Source organism: Stenella coeruleoalba (assembly GCF_951394435.1).
Source record: "Stenella coeruleoalba genome assembly, chromosome: 19".
NCBI lineage: Eukaryota > Metazoa > Chordata > Mammalia > Artiodactyla > Delphinidae > Stenella > Stenella coeruleoalba.
Window position 1 is genome coordinate 9,336,271 of NC_137165.1, and position 23,704 is coordinate 9,359,974.

Here is a 23,704-nt window from a genome sequence, read left to right on the forward strand (position 1 = left end):
GAGAAAGGATGAAGGAACTGACGTAACGGGCTTAAGAGCATTTGGGGTTGCTGTCATGAATCTTGGTGGGCTCCCTTAAGTATGCTGTTTTCCCAACTTCAGCACCTCTCAAGCTCCCGTATTTTTGAGGCTTACCTACTCTCCCTCCTTCCAGCCCTGGCTCCCCCTGCTGGGGGATTCTTTTGGTTGAAGACATGGTCTTGGCACTGTCTGAGCCAGGGATGGAAAGCTGGCCCCCCGGGGAGGTCTCAAGACCCATGAAAGGGTAGCTAACAGCATTGACTGGAGAAAAGCCGGAGAGCATATCCACTAGTTTGAGGCCCCTTAAGGAAGACCACCACTATGTATCTCCAAAGGATCCTTTATTGACCAGAGAAGGACCATGGTATTTATATATATATATATATAAAAAAAAGTTTGAAGATCTGGCAGGCAGTAATCCCATTGCCCGCCCACCACCCCAGCACAGATTTTGCTGCCCCCCAGCCCTGCACATGGAAGGGAGATGACTGCCCCACCCAGGCCACAAGGCCATACTCCCCTGTAGACAGAAGGAAAAAGGGGATTTTCCATGGCCAACCCCTGAACATCAGAAATCAACAAATATTCTCTCAAAGAAAAAAAAAATACAGAAATCAATTAAAACATTTAAATATGAAAATCCAAAGGGAATTGGGTGGGAAGAGGCTAGAGACAAAGGGAACTGGAGTTTCTTGGGAAGGAAGGGTCTCCCATGTCCCCCTGCCCATTAATGAATGGGCTTGAGGCCTGGAATACGAGGCTCACACAGTGAGTTTGCAGTGACACAGCTCCTTGTAGATCTGCCGACGAAGTTTGGGCATGTCCTGCTGAGTGAAGCTGAATGGCTGAGACAGGGCCAGGTGCTTGCAATACTGGGTGTTAACAAAGCAGGCCATGAGAACCATCTACTGAGCATCCCCCCCAAATCAGGACCTGTGCTACATATTTTGTATGATACACATCTCACTGGATCTTTCCGAGAACATTCCCATTTCACAAAGGAAGCCAAGGTCCCATAGACTGGGGCTCAAAAGAAGTCTGACTCTAAAGCCAGTGTTCCTATTTGATACATAAAACACCTAGTGTTAACAGAGAAAATACTTTGCGTTAGGGGATCAGGAGGCAGCTATATCAGGCCCAGAGACCAAGGACCACACACCCAGTCCCAATGCGGTATGGCGAAACCAAGAGAGGACAATGAAATCAGGGTTTCTGCATTCTAACACAGAAGCTTACTCCCGCTCCCTAAGTGGCTGTGAGCCAAATGAGAGACAGCTTCCCGCCTCCCTCCCAACTCTTTAACCCAACTGGTATCTGCTTACCTGCAACACAAAGGCACCGCAGTCACTGTCATTATTCTGCCTGGCCACATTCTAGAGAATAAAAAGAAGGTAAGCCCTTCTAGAGGAGACCCTACACGTATGGCTTCAACTTCTGCCTCCTACCATGCCCCCAAAACCGCCCCCATAACCCTCCTCTAGAAACTGACCATCTTGAAGTAACCTTTCCAGCCCTGGTGGAAATCCAGCCGGTCTTTCTTCACTGCCTCTGCCTGTAGATACTTGGCAATATGCTATGTAGATGGAGAAAAGGAGGAAGTGATGCCCCTACATTTCCCAACTGAACCCAAGTTGTGGTGGTCACAGGCAGCAAGCCCAGGTTGCTCCTCAGAGCCTCCAAACCCACCCTTCTGCCTGAAATGCCTTGCCACTGGATCTCCTCCCCACATTCTGCCCATCTTTCCCGTTCCCTCTCAAACCTTAGGGCAGCGGCGGTTCAGGGTGCGCTGCGAATCAAAATAGGTGATGGTGCGCCGCCTCACGTCAACAGAGATGAGGGACCAATGCACCTCCAGGTGGATGGGGATTAGCAGTAGCTCTTTATTGAAGATGTCCACCTAAGGAAGCAGTGCTGGAGGTCAGGAAAGACAGCACAGGAATCCTGCCTATTGCCAGGAGGGTTCTGAAGGAGAAGCAGGCAAGGAGCCAAGTGGGAGAACTCAATACCCAGCCCCTAGACTGCGAGGCAAGGCTCAGCATCTGGATGTCTGGATTCTTGGGCTTCAGGAGGAAAGCAGGACGGAGGAGGTGGCGCACAACAAACACTCGAGAGCCCAGGACAGGGCCAGGTACTTCACACACATTAAAGGCACAAGTGCTTAGTAGCTAAGAACCCAGGCTCAGGATCCTGGAGCCAGACTCTCAGGGTTCAAACCCAGCTCTTCCATTTACTAGCGTATGACCACAGGCAAGCTACTTAATAACTCTCTGTACCTCAGTTCCCTTTTCTGTAAGAGGGTGAAAATAACAGTACCTACCCTCACCTGTTTGTTATACAGATTAATTAATATCCATGATACACTAAGAACAACGCATGGCACCTAATAGATGCTCAATCAGTTAACACTCACAACAATCCTCTGAGAAAGATCGCATCAGGAAACTGTGGTTTGGAAAAGTCAAGTCACTTGCTCAAGGTCACAGAAGTAAGAAATGGCAGAGGTGGGATTTAAACACTGGCATATAGAAAGCCAAGTTCTTTCCCCTGCATGTCACCCTGCCTCTACCAGAAGAAGGCCTGCCAGGTCCCTGCGGGTGTAAGCTCTTGAACCTGGAGACAGGAATTAAGAAATGCTGGAGTCAACGGCCCTAACTCATTATAGATATTTCCTGGCCTTTGAATCAGAGGGCAGGTAAACTAACTGGACAGGGGAAAAGAACTCCCCCCCCACCGCCAAGTTGGCTCCCCTTCCCCTTCATTATTTTACCCAGGAACTTAGGCCAAAAACCTAAGCATCATCCCTTGAATCTTATCTTTTATTCATTTCTCATGTCCAATCCATCAGAAAGTCCTATTGGTTCTACTGGCAAAATTTATCCTAGATAAAACTACTTCTACTTCTACCTTTACCACTCTGGTCCAAGTTTCTCATCTGGACTTCTCAGCTACTCCATTTAGCCTGCCTGCTTCCACTCTTGCCTCTTTCAATCTATCATTGAAACAGGAGTTTAAAACATGAGGCACTTCCCACCCTGCTTAAAACTCTTCAGTGGCTTCTCAGAACACAAAGAATAAGATCTACCCTCACTTCGGGACTTCCCTGGTGGCGCAGTGGTTAAGAATCCACCTGCCAATGCAGGAAACGCGGGTTTGATCCCTGGTCCAGGAAGATCCCACATGCCGCGGAGCAACTAAGCCTGTGCGCCACAACTACTGAAGCCCGCGCACCTAGAGCCCGTGCTCTGCAACAAGAGAAGTCACTGAAATGAGAAGCCCGCGCAGTGCAATGAAGAGCAGCCCCCACTCGCCACAACTAGAGAAAGCCCGTGCACAGCAACAAAGACCCAACGCAGCCCAAAATAAATAAATTTATTTATTTAAAAAAAAAAATCTACCCTCCATGCCTCACGTTATCTACTCTCTGACCAAATTTTCTATCGTTTTCCCTTTGCTCACTCTGCTCCAACCACACAGGCCCTCTGACCCTCAAACGTTTTCTCACTTTGTGTCCCATGTACTTGCTGTCCCCTTTGCTTAGAACACCCTTGCCCCTGATCTGCACAGGGTTAGCTCCTTGTCATTCAAGTCTCAGCTAACAGAGGCCTTCCCAGACCACCCAATCTAAAGTACCCACCCCCATGTTACCACATTACTGTTTTAATTTGCTCACAGCACTTATCACTAGCTGAAATTTAACTTGCATATTTACTCTCACCCCATAAAGGCAAGAAGTTTTCTTTATTTAATACTGTATCCTTAGTGCCCAGAACAGCACCTGGCACACAGAAGACATTTAATAAATACTTGAAAGTTTGAATGAACAGGATTGAGGAAAGGGCTCACAGGAAACAGAACTCTTCTTTAGAGGCAAGGTGTTACACAAGTAGATGTGAATTCATAACTCACGTTTTTGGTCCACCTTTTCACCCCATCATAACCCTTGGTACGGAGTTTATCATAGAAGAAACTGTTGAAGAAATGCACCTGTGCCAATGATACAAAAGAACTGGATGGAATTAAAAGACCTCAGGCCCTCCTGCTAAGTGTCCTCTCCCCAGCCCACTCCATTTCATTATGGCTCTGAGGACTGGTTTCAACAAACTCTAGTCCAACTCACCGAGGGTAAAAACAAACTATTTTTAACCTCATCTTATAGCTTCCCACCCCAATCTGTGGGGTTAGCCATAGGGGAAAAACACTACAGACTGGAGGAAAGGACTAAAATTGTTAAGTTCAGGACCAAGATTACAGATTTGAATTGAACAAATTACCTTCTACTGCCTCTCCCCAGAGAGAAAGACCCTCTTTATGTAAAATGGAAGAGATGAAAGGGACTGAAAAAGCTGCTTAAAATTGCGGGAGTTCTTCCAGGGACTGAAATATCTGGTTAGGCCTACCTTTTCAGGGACCGTGTCCATGACGAGGTCTCCATACATGTTCATCACCTGGGGAGAAGATGGGAGGCCACTTGCCATGGAGGGTGTGGCATGGGTACAGGGCTCCCCCATGCAGAGGGCCCCAGACACCCTGCTCCCTGAATCCCCTCTTGGGCCTGTTTTTGCACGCCTCCTTACCTGGTCATTGAGCCAGTTCTGTCCATATAAGGTCCCCAGGTCGTCCATGGTCAGCACATGCCGCTTATAGGCAACTCGGAAGCCCCTCACCATGGCATTGCCTGGCATCCGCTGGTATGACTGGATCAGCTGCAGCACCAGGCCCTTCCTGGGTAGGCCAAGGGTGGAGTCACACAAGAGACGAGGGGGCTAGGGCACACAGAAGTACCTTCTACTGCCTAGAATAAGAATCTAAAACTAACCTTTTTTTTTTTTTTTTTTCTTTTTTTCAGTCATGGGTCCTTTTGAGGACTTGCTAAAGGCTTACTCCCCAGTAAGAGGCACATGAATACTTAGGTACACGTGGTATTTCAGGGTCCCACGTAAAGCCCCTCCCGGTTGGCTCACAGGGGCTTGGCACCTTGCCTGCAGATTCCTCCCCTCAGTTCTAGCTCCCTCCTCCTCCCCGAAAAGGCAGCAGCTTTCTCACCCCATCTCCCCGGTCCCAGCCCTCTTCCAAAGAGCATCTCTTTCATGCCTCACCTGGAAGGTGTAGAGAACTCCTGCTGGAAAATGTCCTCCAGTTTCTCTACTACCTCATCAGTGCTGAGGGGGATGAGGCTGCCATAAGTTTGAAGGAATTCATCCAAGATGCCTGAGTGGAGGAGGGAGAGAGGAGTGAGGTAAGGCCTCCACACTCTCATCTAGGAGTCAGCTGTGGGAAAGAGACTAGATCCTCTAGGGTTCCTTACTCTGCACACAGGTGACATGCTCCTCCCGCAGGGGGCTGTGCTGGCCAGCTTTCTCCCCAGGCCGCTCAGCCTCTTCTGCAGTGCCCAAATCTGAGCCCTGAAAAAGCTCCTGGGCCACATGGTCCCCGATGCTGCACACATTGCTGATGAGGATGCTGGCATCAGGGGGTGCCAGACTTCGCTCCCCTTCTGGCCCAGGTGGTCCCCCAAAGCCGTTGGGCAGAGTACAAGAGAGGAGGCCTGCAGGGCAGGGGAAACAGAATGGAGGCAAGAAACTGGCTCAGATCAAAGGCCAATGGGAAGATTAAATGATGCACACAAATTATAAGACCACAAAAAGGATGAATTGGAACAAAATCTACCAATAGAAACTCTAAAGGATGAAAACCCTAAAGCACGAGATAATTATGTCCAAGAAGTTATAAAAGACAGAGAGGAAAAGTTACTACAGGCATACCTCAGAGATATTGCGGATTCACTTCCAGACCACTACAATAAAGCGAATAATGTAATAAAGCGAGTCACACAAACTTTTTGGTTTCCCGGTGCATGTAAAACTTATGCTTACTATAATCTATTAAGTGTGCAACAGCAGTATGTCTAAAAAAAAAAAAGTACGTACCTTAATTTAAAAATACTTTGTTACACATGAAAAGATGCTCAACATCACTATCAGAGAAATGAAAATCAAAACGACAATGAGGTATCACCTCACACCAGTCAGAATGTCCACCATCAAAAAGTCTACAAACAATAAATGCTGGAGATGGAGAAAAGGGAACCCTCCTACACTGCTGGTGGGAATGTAAATTGGTACAACCACTATGAAGAACAGTATGGAGGTTCCTTAACTAAAAACAGAACTACCATATGACCCAGCAATCCCACACCTGGGCATATAACCAGAGAAAACCATAATCCAAAAAGATACATGCACCCCAATGTTCCTGGCAACACTATTTACAATAGCCAAGACATGGAAGCGACCTAAACGTCCATGAACAGAGGAATGGGTAAAGAAAATGTGGTATATATACACAATGGAATATTACTCAGCCTTAAAAAAGAATGAAATAATGTCATTTGCAGCAACATGGATGGACCTAAAGATTATCATACGAAGTAAAGTAGGTCAGACAGAGAAAGACAAGTATCTATATCACTCATATGTGGAACCTAATTAAAAAAAAAGATAAAATGAACTTACTTACAAAACAGAAACAGACTTACAGATATCAAAAACAAACTTTATGGTTACCAAAGGGGAAACGGTGTGGGGGGAGGGATAAATCAGGAGCTTGGGATGAACATACACACACTATTATACATAATATAGATAACCAACATGGATATACTATACAGCACAGGGAACTCTACTCGATATTCTGGGATAACCTATATGAGAAAAGAATCTAAAAAAAGAATGAATATATGTATATGTATAACTGAATCACTTTGCTGTACCCCTGAAACTAATACAACATTGTAAATCAATTATATGCCAATAAAATAAAAATATTAAAAAAAACACTGCTAAAAAATACTAATTATCATCTGAGCCTTCAGTGAGTTGTAATCTTTTCATGGGTGGAGGCTTTTAAATATTGCGAGAATTATCAAAACGTGATACAAGCATGAATGGAGCAAATACTGTTGGAAAAATGGCGCTGACAAACTTGCTCTATTCGATGTTGCCGCAAACCTTCAATTTGTAAAAATGCAATGTCTTTGCATTGCAATAAAGCGAAGCGCAATAAAATGAGGTATGCCTGTACTCATAAACAGGAGGAAAGCAAGAAACACTAGGAATTCAGAGAGATGTAAATTTCAGAAATATTTCTCACCACTATATATGCTTAGCACCTAGCATAGTACCTGGCATACAACAAAGGCTCGATAAATACTCAAATAATTAATAAAGAAATAGAAAGCCTGCCGCAACTCAGACCCGGCACAACCAAAATAAATAAACAAACATTTTAAAAAAATAGATAAATAAATAAATAAAAAGAAAGCCTGAAGTTGTTTAGTGGGGTTCTCCGAAAGCGAAATACTCTGAGTGAGAATGTCACACACAACTGTCCAGGTGATGTACTCCACTACTCAGAGAGATCCCATCCCACCACTATAAGAACGGCACTCTCTAGAAATGTACACGCAGGGGCACTTATCCTGAGAGGCCACATGAAGTGGGACTTCAAGCAGACATGACTGACTTCACTAAACCACGACTCCCTTTCTCATCTATGCACAGGACACCTACTATGGATCCTGTATCCCGGCCTTGACTCTCTTCCCAGACTTAGTTCCTGCTCAAAATGGGGCTGAAGACATTTCACTGCTGTTCTGGACCCTCCCTCTCTCTGCCCTCCTACTTTCCTTAGACCCCAGTTCTCACCACAGCAAGAGGCTCCTGGTCTCCCAGGATCTTAGCTCTCCCCATGCCCTCCTCTGCCCCATTCCCACCTTACCCGAGTCAGGATCCAGAGGAGACTTTGGAGTCCACCTTAATCCATCTTCCTCCATGGGGGGCCCAGAGGGCACTGGTGGAGACCCTCTCACCCCATCCTCAGCCATGAGAGCACCTAGCAGACCCAGCCGGGGGGGAGGTGGTCCCCGGGGGGAGTCAAAACGACAGCAGGGGGATGGCACCTGTGGTGTCACACCCCCTTCCTGGGGTGAAAGATGGTTCTTGGGGTGTGCAAGGCTCCGCCGCCGGCCCCGGTGGCGCCCCCAAAGCTTCCAGTGGAATGTCAGCGAGGTGCTTTTTGAGTAGAGCAGCATCCGGAAGGCTCTCATAGCTCTGCGACGGCGCTGTGAACACGTTTTCCGATGAGCAGGGCGGGGAGGGCGAGGCCGCTGGGAGGCTCCCAGCTGACCCCATCTGGGGGGCAGCCTCCAAGCTGCCACTTCCTCTTCCTCATCTTCATCCTCGTCGTCCTCTTCTTCTTCCTCCTCTTCACTAGCTGAGGCATCAAAAGAGGGCCGAGGGACAGGAAGGCGTCTGGTTGGCACTGTGGTCCCTGACCCAGGATCTGGCCCAAACCCTCCACCTGATTTGAGTCGGGGTTTGGGGGGTGGGGGCCAACGAAGACGCTCCCGCCTGGGACTTGAATAAGCTGGGGCTATGCCGGGTCCAGGAGGCTCAGGCCCCCAAGACCCGGTCCCTTGTATAGTCTCTTTCATCTTCCAGTAACCTGTAAAACAAAGGTTAGAGCGTCAGAATCCAAACATCCTACACCCCGGATTCTGCCTCTCTTCCTCAGCACACCTCTTCTGCAATCAAATGCAAATAAACTAAGGAAAAGAGAAAAAAACTTCAAAACTCCTAACTTCATATCTTCCTAGTTAATATGGTCCACAAGGTGCCCTTCAGAGTCTGTGCCATCATCTCTCTCCTGCCCAGATAGAGGCAAGGAAGAATGGCTAAGCGGCAGGCCTCGAGGCTCTTATTTCTCAGATCCCCAGATCAAACCTAGTATTTTCAGGTTCCACTTCTCTATTTTAGTACCACTAGGAATGTCCTAGTTGAGAGCCTAATAACGGAGAAGGCTCAGTACGGGAATCCTGACATGGTACAGAGACACCTGAGGAGAACACAATTTCCGCAGGAAAACCGTGATCTAGAGTGGGAAGAGAGGTCTCCATCACCGTGGAATGAGTGGGGTGTGTGGGCATGCTCAGGTAGTCTCAGGAAGGAACCATACCAGGGCTATGGTTCAGGTGGTAAAATCTAATGGAAAGGGAATGATTTTAGAGGAAACTGAAACAGAACCGAAGCGACGCTTAGGCAGCCGAATCAAGGCGCGCTGGGACTGAACTGAGCCGAGCTAGGTTGGCCCAGCCCCCTCTCCTGCTCCGTCCCGGGGACCAGAATGCGTCCCAGCACCGGTAGGATCCTACGGGCTCGGACGGCTCGGCGCGCAAGGGCCTTAAAAAGCCCCTTCGAGGGCCTCCTGGGCCCCGGTTAGGTAGGAATGGGGTCCAGGAATGGGAGAGGCCGTGGCAGAGCTGGGGGGAGGGGAGGGGGCGTCCTCACCGGGAGCGGGGAAGCCGGGCGGACAGGCCCGAGGGCGGGCGTCTCCGGCCTCAGGCTTCCCGGCTCATCTCTCCGGCGACGGCGGCTGCCCCGCCACTCCTGCTGTCTTCAGGCGTAGCCGTCTCAATTCAGGATTCCAACGCTTCTGGGCCGCGCGCCGCCCCGCCGAGCCGCCCCGCCGCGGCCGCCTCTCGCTCTGCTTCAGCCTCCACCTCCACCACCTCCCCCTCCTCCTCCTCCTCCTTCTTCCCCTCCCGCGAGCCCCAGGCCCACCGGCGGTGGTGGCGCACAATTAGTACGTCACAGCCGGCGAACAGCGCCGCCGCGGCCACCACGCGCCTAGTCCCGCCTGCGCGAGAGCGCAGACGCCACGGGACCGTCCCGCCCATGACCCCCACGCCTGCGCACACCCGCTTAACCCGAGCCGTGCGGGGCGGTGCCTCCACGCGCTCTTTTGCGCCTGCGTGTCCCGTGCCGCTCTCCCGCCCTTCGCCCCCGCGCTGCGTAGCCCTGCGTTCCACGCGCTGCCGGGCTTGAGCTGAGGACCCTGACGCCTCGGTTCAGTGAGACGTCTCGGTCCAGTGAGGCGCTTCGGTGGAGGGCCGGGAGGGCCGGGAGATCCTGGCACGGGGACGGAGCTGAGGCACAGCAGCATGGGAAATGGATCCGAGGTTCCATTTATTCTCTTTTATTTTTTAACTTTAGGCAGGGCTTGCGCAGAAAGGAGAGATCAGAGGAGTGATACAGGATCAGGACTAGGGCGTACGATTTATCCGAGGCTCCCCGGCTCCCCTCCCAGTCCAGAGAGGCTTAGAGTGGCCTGCCGGCGCCAGGGCAGTGGAGAGCGTGAAAGGCAAAAGTTGGCACCCGAAGAGTAATGATGTGGCTGCAAGGGCACCGTCGTCGTTGGGCACCTTCTGCAGACGGGCGCATAATAATTACACCTCTGGAGTCAGTGATGGAAACTGGGCCCCAATAGATGGAGAGAGGAGAGTGAAGATGAGGCTTCTTGTGGAGTGGAGAGGCAGAGGATACCTAGAGAGAGGTGTGGGGTAAAGAACCAGGAGTTTTCCTGAGTGGCGGAAGGAGTCGTGGCCATCTGCCAACAGGCAGGATCATTGTCCCAGATTGCCGCTAGATGGTGGTGCTGTTCTGGAAGCATTCCAGTGGGACCCAGAGCAAGTCTAGACAATGCCGGGCATTTCCCACCCCCGCCCAACTCCCTCAAGAATTTGGGGCTGGATGGAGACTAAGAGCAGGATATTCTACTACCTCTTTAATATCCATGAATTCAAAGTCCTGGGGGTGGGGGTGGGGGGGAGAAGGGAGAAAGGGAGAGTCATGAGCTGTCAAACCTGGGATTCCAGTCAAACCCAGAAGAGGCCTCTGTTCCTGACTGTTCCCTGTCTTTTGTCTAGTCAGCTCTTGGCTGTCTCCAAAATGAACCCACCCTGGTCTTCCAAGCTCAGAACCACCTTTTACAACACAATCACAGTTTCACAAGCCCCAGGAAGGTTCCATGTGGAGAGAGGCTAAGTTTCGCCCTTGCCCGGGGGATTATGACACTCAGGGTATCCCCCTGGTGTAAATGGAAGACACCTGAGAAAAGGGAGAAAAGAGATGCTCAGTGAAGCACGGCCATAAAGATCCTCTGATGTTTCACCCTCCCTTCTCCAGCTCAACCTTGTTTCTGCCTCCTCTAAGGACCAAGGTGTTCTGTCCTTCACTCCTCAGCTCTGCCTCTACACCCACGCTTCTTCCAACCCCCTGCTGTAGCCCCCCCCACCAGTGCCCCCAGGTCAGAGATCCCCTGCTCTCCTCGCATCCACCCTCAACTGCTCACCCACCTCTCAGGCTCTCACCTGCGCTGTAACAGCTATTGTAGGCCCAGTCGGGGTTGGAGGGCATGCTTCGTATACATCGGAATAGAGTCTCCTGCCTTCCCTGGCCCTCCCGGGATACCACCTGACCCATGGTGAAAGTCACATCATGAAACAAGACCTGGCAGGGAAGGGAGGAGATGAAGAAAACGGGATAGTGTGGCTCAGGTCTGGGCGGCCTCAGGAGCCCTGACAAGGGAGCCGAGGAATGAAGAAGTGCTCTCTAAGTTGGGTATCCATAGGGGTTGGGAACCCTCAGTGCTGGGGCGTAAGGCTTTGGGAGAAGAGGCCTCCAGGCCCTCAGGGGAGGCTCAGGGGGTGTTTGGGGGTACCTGGCTGTACAGCAGATAAATTCCAGCATCCCAGACTCGAATGACATATCCTTGGGCCTCCAGGCCTCTCCCACGCCAGAGAGCCGGTTGCCACATCACCTCTGTCACATCCGAGTCCTCTGGAGGCAAGGAGTGTGGCAGTCAGGGTTTCTGTGCGCACTCAGACATTTTCTGCTCTAAGCTTCTCTTGGGCCCAGGTGCCAGCCCCACAGTTCCTAGATTTCGCCTCTCCTCAAAAGCCGTTATTGAAAATAGTGCTCACCCTTGGAGGTGATGTTAACGGGAACAAGATGAAGGACTGAGCGCTTCTCTGGGGAGAGAAGGAGGAAATCTCAGCAGCGCCCGCCTGCCCCCGTTGCCCTGTTGTCAGCCCTCCACCCTCACCCCTGGCTTAGGGTCTCAGTCTCCAAATCCCGGTGCTGCTTGATCACCTCCCACCCCTGCTGCACCCCGGGGGCCTCACTCTTCTGTTTTACTGCTCTCCTTCTCCGGGATCTCTCCCCATTCTCCAGGGCTTCCACGCCATCAGAGCTCTGCTCATGGAAAGAGGGTCAGGGTTAGGCTGAGATGCAAGGGTCCCAGAAAGCCTTTCCCCCAGGCCTCCCCCGCCCCGGGAATGCCTCACATCTCCTGCACCTTTCCCCAGCAACCTGAGTCTTGGTGCTGGCTGTCCTCCAGGATCTGTTAGGTACGAGAAGCATTAATCTTTAACAATTTCCTTTCCTGAAATGGTTGCTCCCTTGACCTCCAAACCTGGGACCCTCTCTTGCACCCACTGAAAACTTTGCAGACCAGGCGGCTGGAACCAAGAGGCCTGGAGACCACCCTGCCACCCATCCTTCTCTCCCAGACACCCTTCTCCCCCAGACACCCTTCTCCCCTCACTCACCTGCTCCCGGGGGCTCAGCCACAGATACCCTTCCCCCTTCTCGGAGGGCCCTCCGGTCCTCTGCAGCCGGCTCACCTCTCTCCTTAAGGTCTGCAGCTCTGTTTGTTGGGTCAGCAGAACCATGGCACAAGCCACAGCCCCCAGAGCCGCCCCCCAACTCAACCAGAGGGCAACTGAGAGTGCCGGCTCTCGGACTGGGCCCCCCATGTCTCCCGGGGGCCCTTTGGGGGCTAGTAAAGAAGGAGATGAGGTCGGCATGAGCTGGGGACCCTGCCAACAGCTGTAGCCTCAGGAGTGGGGTAGCAAGGAGGTGACGGGGAGGGTCGGCGTGCAGGCAGTGGTGCAGAAGGGAAGAAGGGCGTTACGCAAGGGAGAAATAAAAAGGAACTTGAGAATAAAAAGGAGGGAGGCAGAAAGCAAGCTCGGGGCACTGTTGGTGCTCCTGGCACCCCGCTGCGGGGCCAGTGTTGTCCTGAGACCCCTCACCCTCCTCCAGCCTCAGGAGAATTTGTTGTCAGTCTCTCTAAGAAGGACAGGGCTGCCAGTGACACCCAGGAGGAGCGGCCAGAGCACAGGAACCCCAGGGCGGCCCCAGAAGTGGGGGAGGGAAGGTTGGCTGGCTATGGGGCATGGTGCCAGAAGCCGGGATGGAGGGACGAGCTGGGCAGCATTGAGGGTCGAGGGGTGAGAGTGGAAGACCCTCTGGCCCGGGCACAGGCGAGATCTCTGGGGCAGTTTGCTGAGAGAGACCAAAGGTGGGAAAGAAGGGGAGGGCGTCAGTGGGGAGGAGAACCAGGGTCGCGGAAGCAAGAAACTGGCTGAGTTCTGGGGTTAAGGCCAGGCCGGGTGTGTTGGAATAAGGCCTGCACTACTCCCTGTGTGCTGAACTTGGCAGGCAGGACTTCCTGTTTCCCAAGAAAAGCTCTTACATAAGGCTCTGGACAAAGAGAGAAAGAGACAGCCCAAGCCCCTGCCACTGTAGGATTCCTCCCTGGCCCCGAGGACGCAGGTGTCCGTGTTCCCGGGCCCTGGCGTCCCGCTTCCTGCCCCTGAGCCCCCATGCTGGGCCTGCTCCCACCCCGCGTCCCAGCCAGGGCTGTGCCAGCACCTGCTGAAGTCTCCGAAGCTGCCAGGAGGAAGGGCTGCTGTTCCTCCCAGCCCAGGGATTCCCCGCAGGAGGAAGCCCGCCTCCTATAGGTAAATGAGGCCGCTTCTGCTGGACCTTGGGCAGAGGATTGATTTTTTTTCCTGGCAGTTTGCCTTTCGACTCTCTGCTCATGCTTCGGCGTTAGAGGCATGTAGGTCCCCACTCCCAAGCCTGGACATTGCCCTGGAATTCCGGGCGTCCTGCCCCCCACTCCCCAATTCCCAGACCCGCTTCGCATGGCTCTCAGCTACCCCGAGGATGTCCCCTAAGGCCCAATAAAGAGAGCGACCATGACTTATTCTCTTTAATATCCACTTATCAACATTTTGTCACAATAATAATAAAAATAATATCTGTTTTTAAAATCCACAGGGAATTATCAGGGGAGGAATTATGTCTTGGTCTCTTACCCCTCACATTCGGGAACTCCTGGCCTAGTCCCAGTCTCTCTGGCATCCAGCCCCTCTTAGTGCCTGAAGAGGGGTATTCAGGACCCATCATCACCCAGAGTACAGTAAACACAGTGTTCTGGGGGGCTGCGGCCAGGGTGGGGAGTCAGGAGATAAATGGGGGTTTGGGAGCTAGTGAGGTGGAGAGCTGGAGGTGCGGGGAGCTGTCAGAGACGAGGGGACTATTTCTGTGGCATGGCCGTCTCTTGAGTGTGCCCTGGCAGCCTACAGAGGGAGAGGCAGTTCTGGGGGAGGAGCCGCTCAGGGTGGGCAGAGGGGACTGGGGTGCTCAGAGAGCTGCCGTGGGGAGCCAGCGGCCTTGGCAAACCATCGGGAGACCAGGGCCCCCTCAGTGAACTTGGAAGAGTCCAAAGTAGGTGAGGAAGGGGGCAGCCTTGAGATGGGCCCAGGGGAGGGTGCGGATCCGCAGGGAGGACCCTGGCCGCAGGGGCAACAGCCCGGACACCTGGCAGAGACGGAGCTGGGGCCCGAGGGAACTGGCCGCTGTGGCCGAGAACTCCTCCAGGCAGCGCAGGGCCAGCGTGTCATCCACCAGCAGGTCCAGCTTCAGGTAGACAGCCTTCCCCTCATCAAAGTGCACCTGGGGGGGGGGGGGCGGAGTCCAGGCCTCTGCTTGCCCTGGGCTGCTGTCCAGCCCAGACCCCAAGCTCCTCCTCCCCCACCTTTAACTTGCCCCCACCCCTTAAGCCCAGCCCTTCTCCCTCAGTTCCTGCTCTACCCGTGGAGCCAGGTGGGGCTTACCTGACAGTACAGGTAGTACAGCCCAGCCCGGGTGACCATAAATTGCCCGCTCTGGTGGTCATAGCGCAGTGGGTTGGAGCTGTTGATTTTGGCCTCTTCCCAGCCACTCACCGTCCCGTCCACACCTGAATGTGGATGTTCAGAGACAGGGGGAAATCCCTTTATAGAACTTTCTCACACTTCCCAGCCACTGAGTTTATAAACATTTGGGCCTACCTTACCCAGAAGATATCTAGAGGGCCCAGGGCAAGGGAGGCGCCAGGGCCTAGGGAGCTGGGAGTGTAATAGGAAGTTCGGTGAAGAAACCCAACGTATATGACCAGAACCAAACAGGGCAAGTTGTCACCAGCCACTTCTGGGGAGAAGAGGAGGATTGAAGAAGCATGGGGGCTTTTATAGTTTGTGTCTGTATTGTTTGCTCTTCTACTTGGAGAATGTATCGATGCATTACTTGAATCATACATTACTTAGATTATTAAAATTAAAAATAAGAGAAAAGGAAAATATGGGGAAAAAAGCTAAAAAGAGGAGAAAAAAGAAAAAAAATTAAAAATAATAAAATGGTACCCAAATGTCCATCCATTGATGAATGGATAAGGAAAATTGTGTTAAGTCCATACAATGAGATATGATTCAGCCATAAAATGAAATGCAATAATGGGACTTCCCTGGCGGTCCAGTGGTTAAGACTCTGCACTTCCACTTCAGGGGTTGCGGGTTCGATCCTTGGCTGGGGAACTAAGATCCCACAAGCCACGCGCTGGGGCCAAGGGGGAAAAAAAAAAAAAAGAAATGGAATACTAATACATACTACAATATGGAGGAAGCTTGAAAACATTATGCTAAGTGAAAGAAGCCAGTCACAAAGGATCACGTATTATATGATTTCTATGAAATGTCCAAGTAAGCAAATATATAGAGACAGAAAGTAGATTAGTGGTTGCTTAGGGCTCGGGGGATCACGGAAATATGGGGTGGCGGGTAAAGGGTACAGGGTTTCTTTTTGAGGTAATGAAAACTCTCTAAAATTACCGTAGTGACAATCTCACAACCCTGTGAATATACTAAAAGCTTAATTGTACACTTTAAACAGGGGAATTATATAGAATGTGAATTATATCTCAATAAAGCTGTTACCAAAAAAAAAAGTCTAGAATGAGGGTAATTGCAAATTGTAAAGATAAATAATCAAATGACAGAGCAGGGTCTCAAGTGGCTTCCCAGGTCCTCTATGGGCTGCCTCTGTTTACCTCTCGCATCTAATCTCACACATTCCTCCAAGTCACAAGACTCTAGCCACTCCGGCCCACTTTCTGTTCCTGCGGCGCACCAAGCTCATTGTTTCCACAGGGCTTTTACTGCTCTTCCCTCCCCACAGGATTCCTCCCCTGCCTGGCCCCTTCTGTCAGACTGATCCCTCTGAGAGACCTCCCCAGTCCTCCCAGCCTGAAATAGCTCGTCTCCGATAATCTCTCCTCCACTCACCCCGTTTCTCTCACAGCAGTCACCAAGGAGGGAAATCATTTTATTTCCTTCTGTGATAGTTTGGGGTCTGACTCCCCCAGGGGACAGAGGTATTGGTCTTGTTACTGCACCCCAGCCCCTGGGGCTGGGCCTGCCCTGAGTGGGCACCAAACACACACTGGTAAGAAGATAGAGGCAAGGAGGCGGCCGTGGCAACAGCTCTCTCTTGTTTGGGTCCGTGGGCCACTCTCCAGGGCTTCATTGGCTTCATCTCAGTAGCCCGGCCAGCTTCCTTCCCCAGCAGCCCCACCCTCTGCCTGCCCCGGTGCGCTGTCCTTGCTGCTTTCTCAAGGAGAACATAATGCTCGCTGGGCATTTTCATCCCCACCTAGGGGTTCCCTTGGCCTTTATTTTGCAGACACCAACCTGAGCCTCCAGCCCTGCCCTTTCCTGCCCCTCCTGACACTGCTACCTGCCCGCCATCAGAATAGCCCCTGGCACCTCACACTCACCTAGATCAAAAATGAGCCTGAAAAACAAAAAAACAAAACAAAAAAACCCCGAAAACTGAGCCTGGTCCTCCCCTGTCCCAAATGTGCTTGACTGTCTGCATCCCACATTGGGTTCCTGGTTCTACCTCTTACCAGGCACCCAAGCCACTCTCTCCTTTACCAGTTTCATTCACTGATCACCAGTTTCTAGCAATTCTGCCACCTAAACGGCTCTGTCTCCCTCCCTGGTCTGGCCCCTGCCACTTCTCACTGGGACTCTTCCCAGCCTGCTTCCTCTTTGGACTCCCTGTTTCCAGTCTTGCCTGGTCCAGTTTACTGGCTACGCGACACAGAGCCACAGAGTGACGTTTCTAAAATGCAGATGCGAGCCTGCCTCTCTCGTTTTGACCTCAGGATAACTTCCAGATTCCATTTGTGACCTGGCTCCGTATTCTTCTCTGGCCTCACCCCATGTTGCTCTTCTAGTTCTGTCTCGTCAGCCGCATCGCGCTGCCCCTGTCCCCCAGCCTCATCATACTCTTGGCAGACTCGGGGCTTTTGCACAAGTGGCCCCTGCCCCCGCCCCCCGTCCATCTCACACTCACACTTCAAGGCCCACACCTTCCTGGGGAAGGAGTCCCTTACCCCATTGTAAAGTGGTCTCCTCTGTGCGGCCACGCGCCTCTGGCTACTTTCTTTATTGTTGTTGTTGTATCACATTGTAATTTACAAATTTATATGCTTGTCTCTTCTCCTGGACAGCAATTCCTTGTAAAGAGGTCTGGGTATTATTCACTGTGGGCACCTAGCCGGGTCCTTACAAACAGTGGGATCTCAGGGCGTGTGTGTTGAGTCAATGAATGAATGAATGTCTGGGTAACCGCTGAAATAAATGGTCCATACGGAAGGGAGGAAGGTCGGCCTGGGGCAGGAAGAGTAGGGCGAGAGAAGGAGAGAGGGCATTCCTGGCTAGGGAACCAGTTTGAGCTGGTTGTGGCTAAGGGCATGGTGTGTCTGGGACCGTGGTGTCACTCAGTTTCACAATCACAACTCATTCCTTACTGCATGGCAGTTGTCCTTCTTTCCCCCACTATGCTTGCTTTAGCATCATTTCTCTTGCCGCTGTCTCCCTCGTTCTCCAGAGGACCTAGAAGTCATCAGGTAAGGGCTCCCCCACGTCCTGCCACCGACACCACAAACCAACCTGTTCTCATGTTTGCCATTGAGCCTCTTATGGTGATGAGATGATGTGTCCCTCTCTTTCTTCTGGAACCCACCCCCTCCCACATTCTTGATGTTGCCCTGCAGGTTCCCCCACCCATGCACCAGCAGTTGCCTCTCACACAGTGTCTGGAACACAAGCACACACTAGCTGGGTTCAAATCCTGGCTCCACCTCTTAGTATCATCATGACCCGGACAAGTTACATCACCTCTATCTGTAAAATGGAGATGATTGGATTATCTTCCTTTCAGGACTGTTTCAAGGATTAGATGAGATTAAACACTGAATAAGACTCACGCAGTATTGTTTACCACTAAAAAGACCAAACTTTTCCTTGATTCACATCCTCCTCTACCTCCTGGCCCATTTCTCTGCTCCTGTCACAGAGAAACTTCTGGAAAGGGTTGTCACTGTCTCCGATTCCTAGTTCCCATTTTCTCTTAACCTAATCCATGCTGGCTTCCATCCTAACCACACCACTGACACCGCCCTTGACAAGGTCACCAGTTGACTTTTAATGTTACCAAACCCAGCAGTCATTTGTCTGTTCTCATGTCATGTGACTGGTCATCTGCATTCAACACAGACAGCCACATCCTCCTTCTTAAAACCGTGTCCCCCCCGAGACTCCAGGACACCACCCTCCCTGGGTTTCTTCCCCTCTCTCTGGCTGCTTCTCAGTCTCTGCTGGGTTCTCCTCCTCTGCTCCACTTGTAAAGGTCCAAGAGCCTCAGGGCTTCACTTGTGGAGCCCATCTTTCCCCTAGGTGTCTCATCCAGACCTATAGCTTTAAATACCCCCATCTGGTGAGGACTCCTGACCCTACACGTCCTGCCCAGGATGTGTACTCTACCGTGTGCAGTGACCTATTTGTGAAACTCACTTGTTTATTATTATGTATCCACTTATTATTAGATCTCAAATTCAATTATTAATTTACACACCTCGCAACCTATTTCCTCCCTGGTTAACCCCCATTTTAATAAATGGCAACATTATTCTCAAAGATGCCCAAGTTAAAAATCTAGAAGTCATTTCTGATTCCCCCCTCTCCCTTATCCTTCTCATCGCCACAGCAAACCCTATCTTCAAGCCACACGCTGAATCCATCTACTTCTCTCCATCTCTGCTGCCAGACCCCTAGACTAAGCCACTCTTATGTCTTGCCTCCTGACCTCTCACATGGAAGAGCATTCCAGGTGAGAGAACAGGATGTGCAAAGTCCAGACGAGGCATCCTGATGGGGAGGGGGTGTCAGCCCAACAAATGTGGAGAAGGCATAAGGGTGTGCCAGGAAAATAGGTTGAGACCAGACCAGGGAGAGGCTGCAATCCAAGCAGAAAAGCAACAGAATAATGGAAGGCGGGCTTCAGGGGGGCTTAGCTTAGCAATACAGGTGGGACAGAGTAGGGGCGGGGAAAGTCTAGAATGGGGAAGGGACTGGAGAATGAGTTTGAGGTTCCGAGGTCATGGCGCTGAGGTGGGGAGTGGGGTAGGGATGGAAAAGAAGAGCAGAGACTGGAAACATTTGGAGAAAAATGATCAGAGCAAGAAGCCTCTTGGAATATGGAGGGGAAAGAAGAGGAAAAAAAAATCAAAGATGCTTCTTGGAGACAAGCGAGGGCTAAAGGAGAAGCTGGGCTGGTGGTGTGGTGGGGGGAATCTGCCTGTGCTCTGGGAGGGGAAGGGGCCTCCCCCAGGGTCCTATGTCTGAGTCACGGAGAAAGTTCAGGTTCGGGAGCTGAGAGAAGCGAGCCCTAAGCACTTTCCTGAACTGGCTTCTGGGGTTCTGAGGCTGAAGGTGGGGATGAGGGTGGGAAGTCAAGGTTTTGGGGGGGCCCTTGTCTAGAAGGCCAGTGCTATGGAGGTCAGGGAAGAGCTCAGAGGTGGGGATGGGGTCTCACCCGCCTGCGCTCCGTCCTGTCCCGGTTGTGGGTGAACTGTAAGACACAGGAAAGGGTTGGTGAGCCCTGCCCTGCCCCTCTGCCACCCCTTCTCCCTGGGCATGGCTCACGGTCACCCACCTTCATAGTGGGCTGCAATCGCTCTGCGCGCCCGTGGTTTCCGGCCTTTAGGTGCTGAGAATCAAAGAAAGACAGATGGGCAAAGCAGTCCCCATGTCTAGAGGGGCCAGGAGCTGCTCTCTCAGCCCCATCCCCCTCAAAACCCTGGCATCCTTATTCTCATCCAGACTCCTGGCCTCAGAACCTCAGGCCTTATCTTCCTCCATAGGTTGAGCCGCTGATAATTTATTATCCAAACTGGGATGCTTCTGAGAGCAATAGGGGTGTTATTAATCATCGCTCTGAGCCAACAGGTGTAAGCCAGGACAGCCCCCTGCAAACCTGGATCCGTGGTCACACAGTCACCCCAGTCATAAGTCTCTTTGCTTCTTGGGCTTCAGGCCTGACTCCCCCACCTCATCTTCATCAGGACCCCAGGGGTTCTCCTAATTCCTGGCCATCCCGCCTTCATATCTGGGGTAGGGCCTGAAGCGAGAAGCAGGTCTAGGCCATGGAAGGAGCTTCAGAGGGAGGGTCAGAATTCTAGGTTCGAGTTTCCATGACTCTGAACCCCGCCCTTTTCTCTCAGTGCCTCAGTTTCTCTATCCGTAAATGAGGATAATGGGTTTTGCTCTGCCTGCTTCACGGGGCTGTTATGATGAACAAAAGCAATAATGAGTCCAGAAGCCACCACAGACCAGCCGCTATTATCATTCCTGAGGTTGGGATAAAGGGCTGCTCACCACTCCTGCGAGGCCGAACCAGTTTCAGGAAAGGCAAGGTATCCTGGCGCTCCTCTGTCTGGGGATTCAGGTCCTAGGGACGTTAAAGGCAGGGCTAAACCCGGATCTTGCCAGGGACTCGCAGAGACATAAACTGAGACCAACAGGGGGCCCGTCACGAGAGGCCCCAGCCAGCAAGAGGCACAGAAGTCTTAGGGAGGGACCCCGCCTCCCAGCCAAGAGTGGCCAGGGCCACGAGGAGGCAAGTTCCAGGGTCAGGCCGCAGTCCTCGCCCCCCTTCCCACAACCAGCCACATCCCCCTATTCTGCTCCGCCCAACCAGCCATTGGTACATTGCACACACGCCCACACCCAGTCAGCATGCACAGTGGGTACACGCACCACACACACAGCCAGCATCCCTCTCCCACGCAGACTCCCACACACTCCCACTTCCACCACGGCCACTAAACGCTTCGTACTCGGCTGCCACAGCGCGGCACAAACCCCTCACACACAGTTGTCACCCTCTCTCTCACGTACCCATGCCCCACGGCGCGGCTGCTGCACACCCCCGCACACGGCTGGCACAACCGGGGCACACCCTGCATCCTCAGCCGGCACACACTTCCCATGCCCAGCAGCCCGAGGCCAGCACCCACCCCCACTCACCAGCGGGTCGGGGTCCTCCTCTGCCACCAGCTCCCCCTGGGAAGGCTCCTGCTGGGAAGGAGGCAGCGTCACCCTGTCCTTCTCCACCTGACATCTCACCCTCCACCCATCTTCCTGGCCCCCTGCCCTCGGCCCACCCGGCCCCATCAGCTGCTCGGCAGAGTCCGCTCCTGATCTGCCCAGGGAGGGGTGTGCAGGCGGGCCTCACCTGGGCAGACAGCGATGCCCGGCTCCCCAGGCTGACCACGGCCAGCAGGAGGCCAAGGCAGGCCAGCGCCAGGCCCAGGCCCAGCACAAGCGGGGCCAGCAGGGCGGTGCCCGGCTCCCCCCGGCGCCCCCTCCGCCTCTGGCTCCGACGGGCGGCCATGGGGGCGGGGGGCTGTGCCTGCCTCACCGCCCCCCCATCCCGGGACCCGAGGGATCGGGGGAGGGGGAGCCGGCGGGCGGATCGGGCTGGAGAGAGGGAGGGGCCAGGGAAACGGGGCGGGAGGGGGTGTGTGTGTGATGAGGACAGGAAGCCGGACACTGTGTGTGAGATTAAACTCCGAGCCCGGCCGAGAGCAGTGCACGGAGCGGGACGCGCGCCGCTCCGCGTGCAGACCACAGAGCGAGTCCCGGCCGGGGGCACGCACCGCCCGGGCGTGGAAAAGCGGGGCAGTGTTTGTGTGAGTGCGCAGCGGGCGAGATGGGGTGTGCGGCTGAGCGCCCTCCACGCGGCCGGCCGGCGGGAGAGAGGCAGCGAGGGCTGAAAGGAGCAGAAACTCCACTCGGGCTGTGTACGGGTGGCCGGGGCGACAGCACTGCAGCTCCTGCAGGTCTAGTCCTGCCCAAGCGAGATTGCTAATTTAGGCCTCCAGACCAAGGTAACTAGGCAATCCCTCAGTCAACACGGTTAGAGGCCAAGGCGCATTTGGATTTTAGCAGCTGCACCGAAAGACGATTCTTTCCTGTAAGTGACGGAAAGAGCCTGAGGGTATCCATTAGCGCGGGTTGGGTTTTCACTTCTTTTAGCAAATCAGTTGGTAGTTGATTTAAACCCCGGGGTCATGCAGCTGGGGAGCGCAAGCTTCTAGACCTGTGTGCCAGAAACATCGCCCCCCAACCCCGCCAAGTGTGTTCCCCGAATGCACTTCTCTGGAAACACAGAAGCCACTTAAACAAATAATAGGGCTAACCTGAGCTCAAGTGGAGCTACAAGAACTCTTTAAATTTAACGTGGCGCAAAGCCACGTTAGCAAAACCAAAACGTAATACCTAACCTAATTGCAGTTACAGCCTCTCCCAGGAGTTGAGTTTTCAACCAATCAGTCTGGAATTTCCTGATCCACACTAGTGAGGTAGTTTCCAAAAGACTCCTGCCCTTCCTGGCCCCTAAAGGAAGGGGACCTTGCCTGAAACAATCCTTTCTTTTCTTTTGCTAATAAATGCTTTGTCCTTATAAAAGATCCCTTTGGTTCAACTCCTCAGAGGCCTTTCTGCTTGTTAAATGGGATGCTGCCTGATTCATGAATGTTGAATAAAGCCAATTAGACCTTCAAATTTACTCAGTTGAATTTCGTAAAAGCCGGACCCTTTTTGCCATGAAAACACTTTTGTAAACAGTAAGACCCTCCGAAGTTCCTTTAAACTATGCAGTGTTCACCTCTGCATATTTGCAAAGAGAAGTACTGGATTAGAAAAAAACTCTGTTGCAAAAGTCATAGTTAAACAACAAGGTAAAGCAGTGGTTCTGAACAAGGTAAGGATGGGGAGACCCTTCCGCCTTCCCCCTCTGCTCAGTCCTGCCCGCTCCCCCGCTGCCCTCCTGACTTGGTTTCTCTTCTGTTATGGAACCTTTCTGAACCACCTTCCTGCTTCAGGGTCTCAACACCAGTTATTCCCCTTACCTGGAACACTCAGACCACCCTCACCCCCGGCTCAAGTCACTTCAAAGAGAGTTTTCTAGATCATTTTTTAAAATTAGGTTCCCAACTTCCCCCGTTCTCTATTCTTTATTTCCTTCTTAGTTATTTTGTAATGACCTGTTTGTAATTTGTAATGATCTGTTTGGCTACTATCTCCCCAACTACATTGTAAAATACAAATTACATATTTCCTGGTTTATCTGCTTATCGTCTATCTCTAGAATGTAAACTCTATGAGGACATCAGTCACTACTGTGCTCCCAGCACTTTGTCAAATGCTGGCTCCCCAGATATCACGAGAGCAACCTCGTGATACCTTTTGACAAGATAAAGATATCTCTTTATTGACAAGATAAAGCCAGGTTTATTGCTTACCCCTTGACAGTCTGACAACACTTCA

General features: G+C 52.2%; 3 protein-coding genes across 4 annotated transcripts; all 3 read right to left on the reverse strand.

Annotated features, from left to right (window-relative positions):
• Positions 1 to 123: 123 nt before the first annotated feature.
• SENP3 (SUMO specific peptidase 3) lies at positions 124 to 9,585 on the reverse strand. The gene is made up of 11 exons (XM_079905344.1): positions 9,366 to 9,585; positions 7,798 to 8,523; positions 5,327 to 5,566; positions 5,118 to 5,229; positions 4,596 to 4,743; positions 4,419 to 4,466; positions 3,928 to 4,005; positions 1,781 to 1,918; positions 1,511 to 1,594; positions 1,344 to 1,394; positions 124 to 893 (listed from the first exon to the last, which is right to left on the reverse strand). The coding sequence occupies exons 2-11, from the start codon at positions 8,510 to 8,512 to the stop codon at positions 783 to 785; spliced, it is 1,725 nt and encodes a 574-aa protein (XP_079761470.1). The 5' UTR covers positions 8,513 to 8,523; positions 9,366 to 9,585; the 3' UTR covers positions 124 to 782.
• A 452-nt stretch (positions 9,586 to 10,037) lies between these two features.
• On the reverse strand, positions 10,038 to 13,817 carry TNFSF13 (TNF superfamily member 13). The gene is made up of 6 exons (XM_079904670.1): positions 12,467 to 13,817; positions 12,041 to 12,110; positions 11,840 to 11,887; positions 11,578 to 11,696; positions 11,228 to 11,366; positions 10,038 to 10,964 (listed from the first exon to the last, which is right to left on the reverse strand). Exons 1-6 carry the CDS (start codon positions 12,722 to 12,724, stop codon positions 10,855 to 10,857), a joined length of 744 nt encoding a protein of 247 aa, XP_079760796.1. The 5' UTR covers positions 12,725 to 13,817; the 3' UTR covers positions 10,038 to 10,854.
• An 85-nt stretch (positions 13,818 to 13,902) lies between these two features.
• TNFSF12 (TNF superfamily member 12) lies at positions 13,903 to 21,933 on the reverse strand. Of its 2 annotated transcripts, none has more exons than XM_079904669.1 (7): positions 21,609 to 21,933; positions 21,401 to 21,448; positions 20,750 to 20,822; positions 20,028 to 20,081; positions 19,908 to 19,943; positions 14,825 to 14,949; positions 13,903 to 14,663 (listed from the first exon to the last, which is right to left on the reverse strand). In XM_079904669.1, exons 1-7 carry the CDS (start codon positions 21,765 to 21,767, stop codon positions 14,412 to 14,414), a joined length of 747 nt encoding a protein of 248 aa, XP_079760795.1. In that variant the 5' UTR covers positions 21,768 to 21,933; the 3' UTR covers positions 13,903 to 14,411. The 2 variants fall into 2 exon arrangements, with proteins under 2 accessions (XP_079760795.1, XP_079760794.1); XM_079904668.1 differs by having other exon boundaries at positions 21,401 to 21,451.
• Positions 21,934 to 23,704: the final 1,771 nt, after the last annotated feature.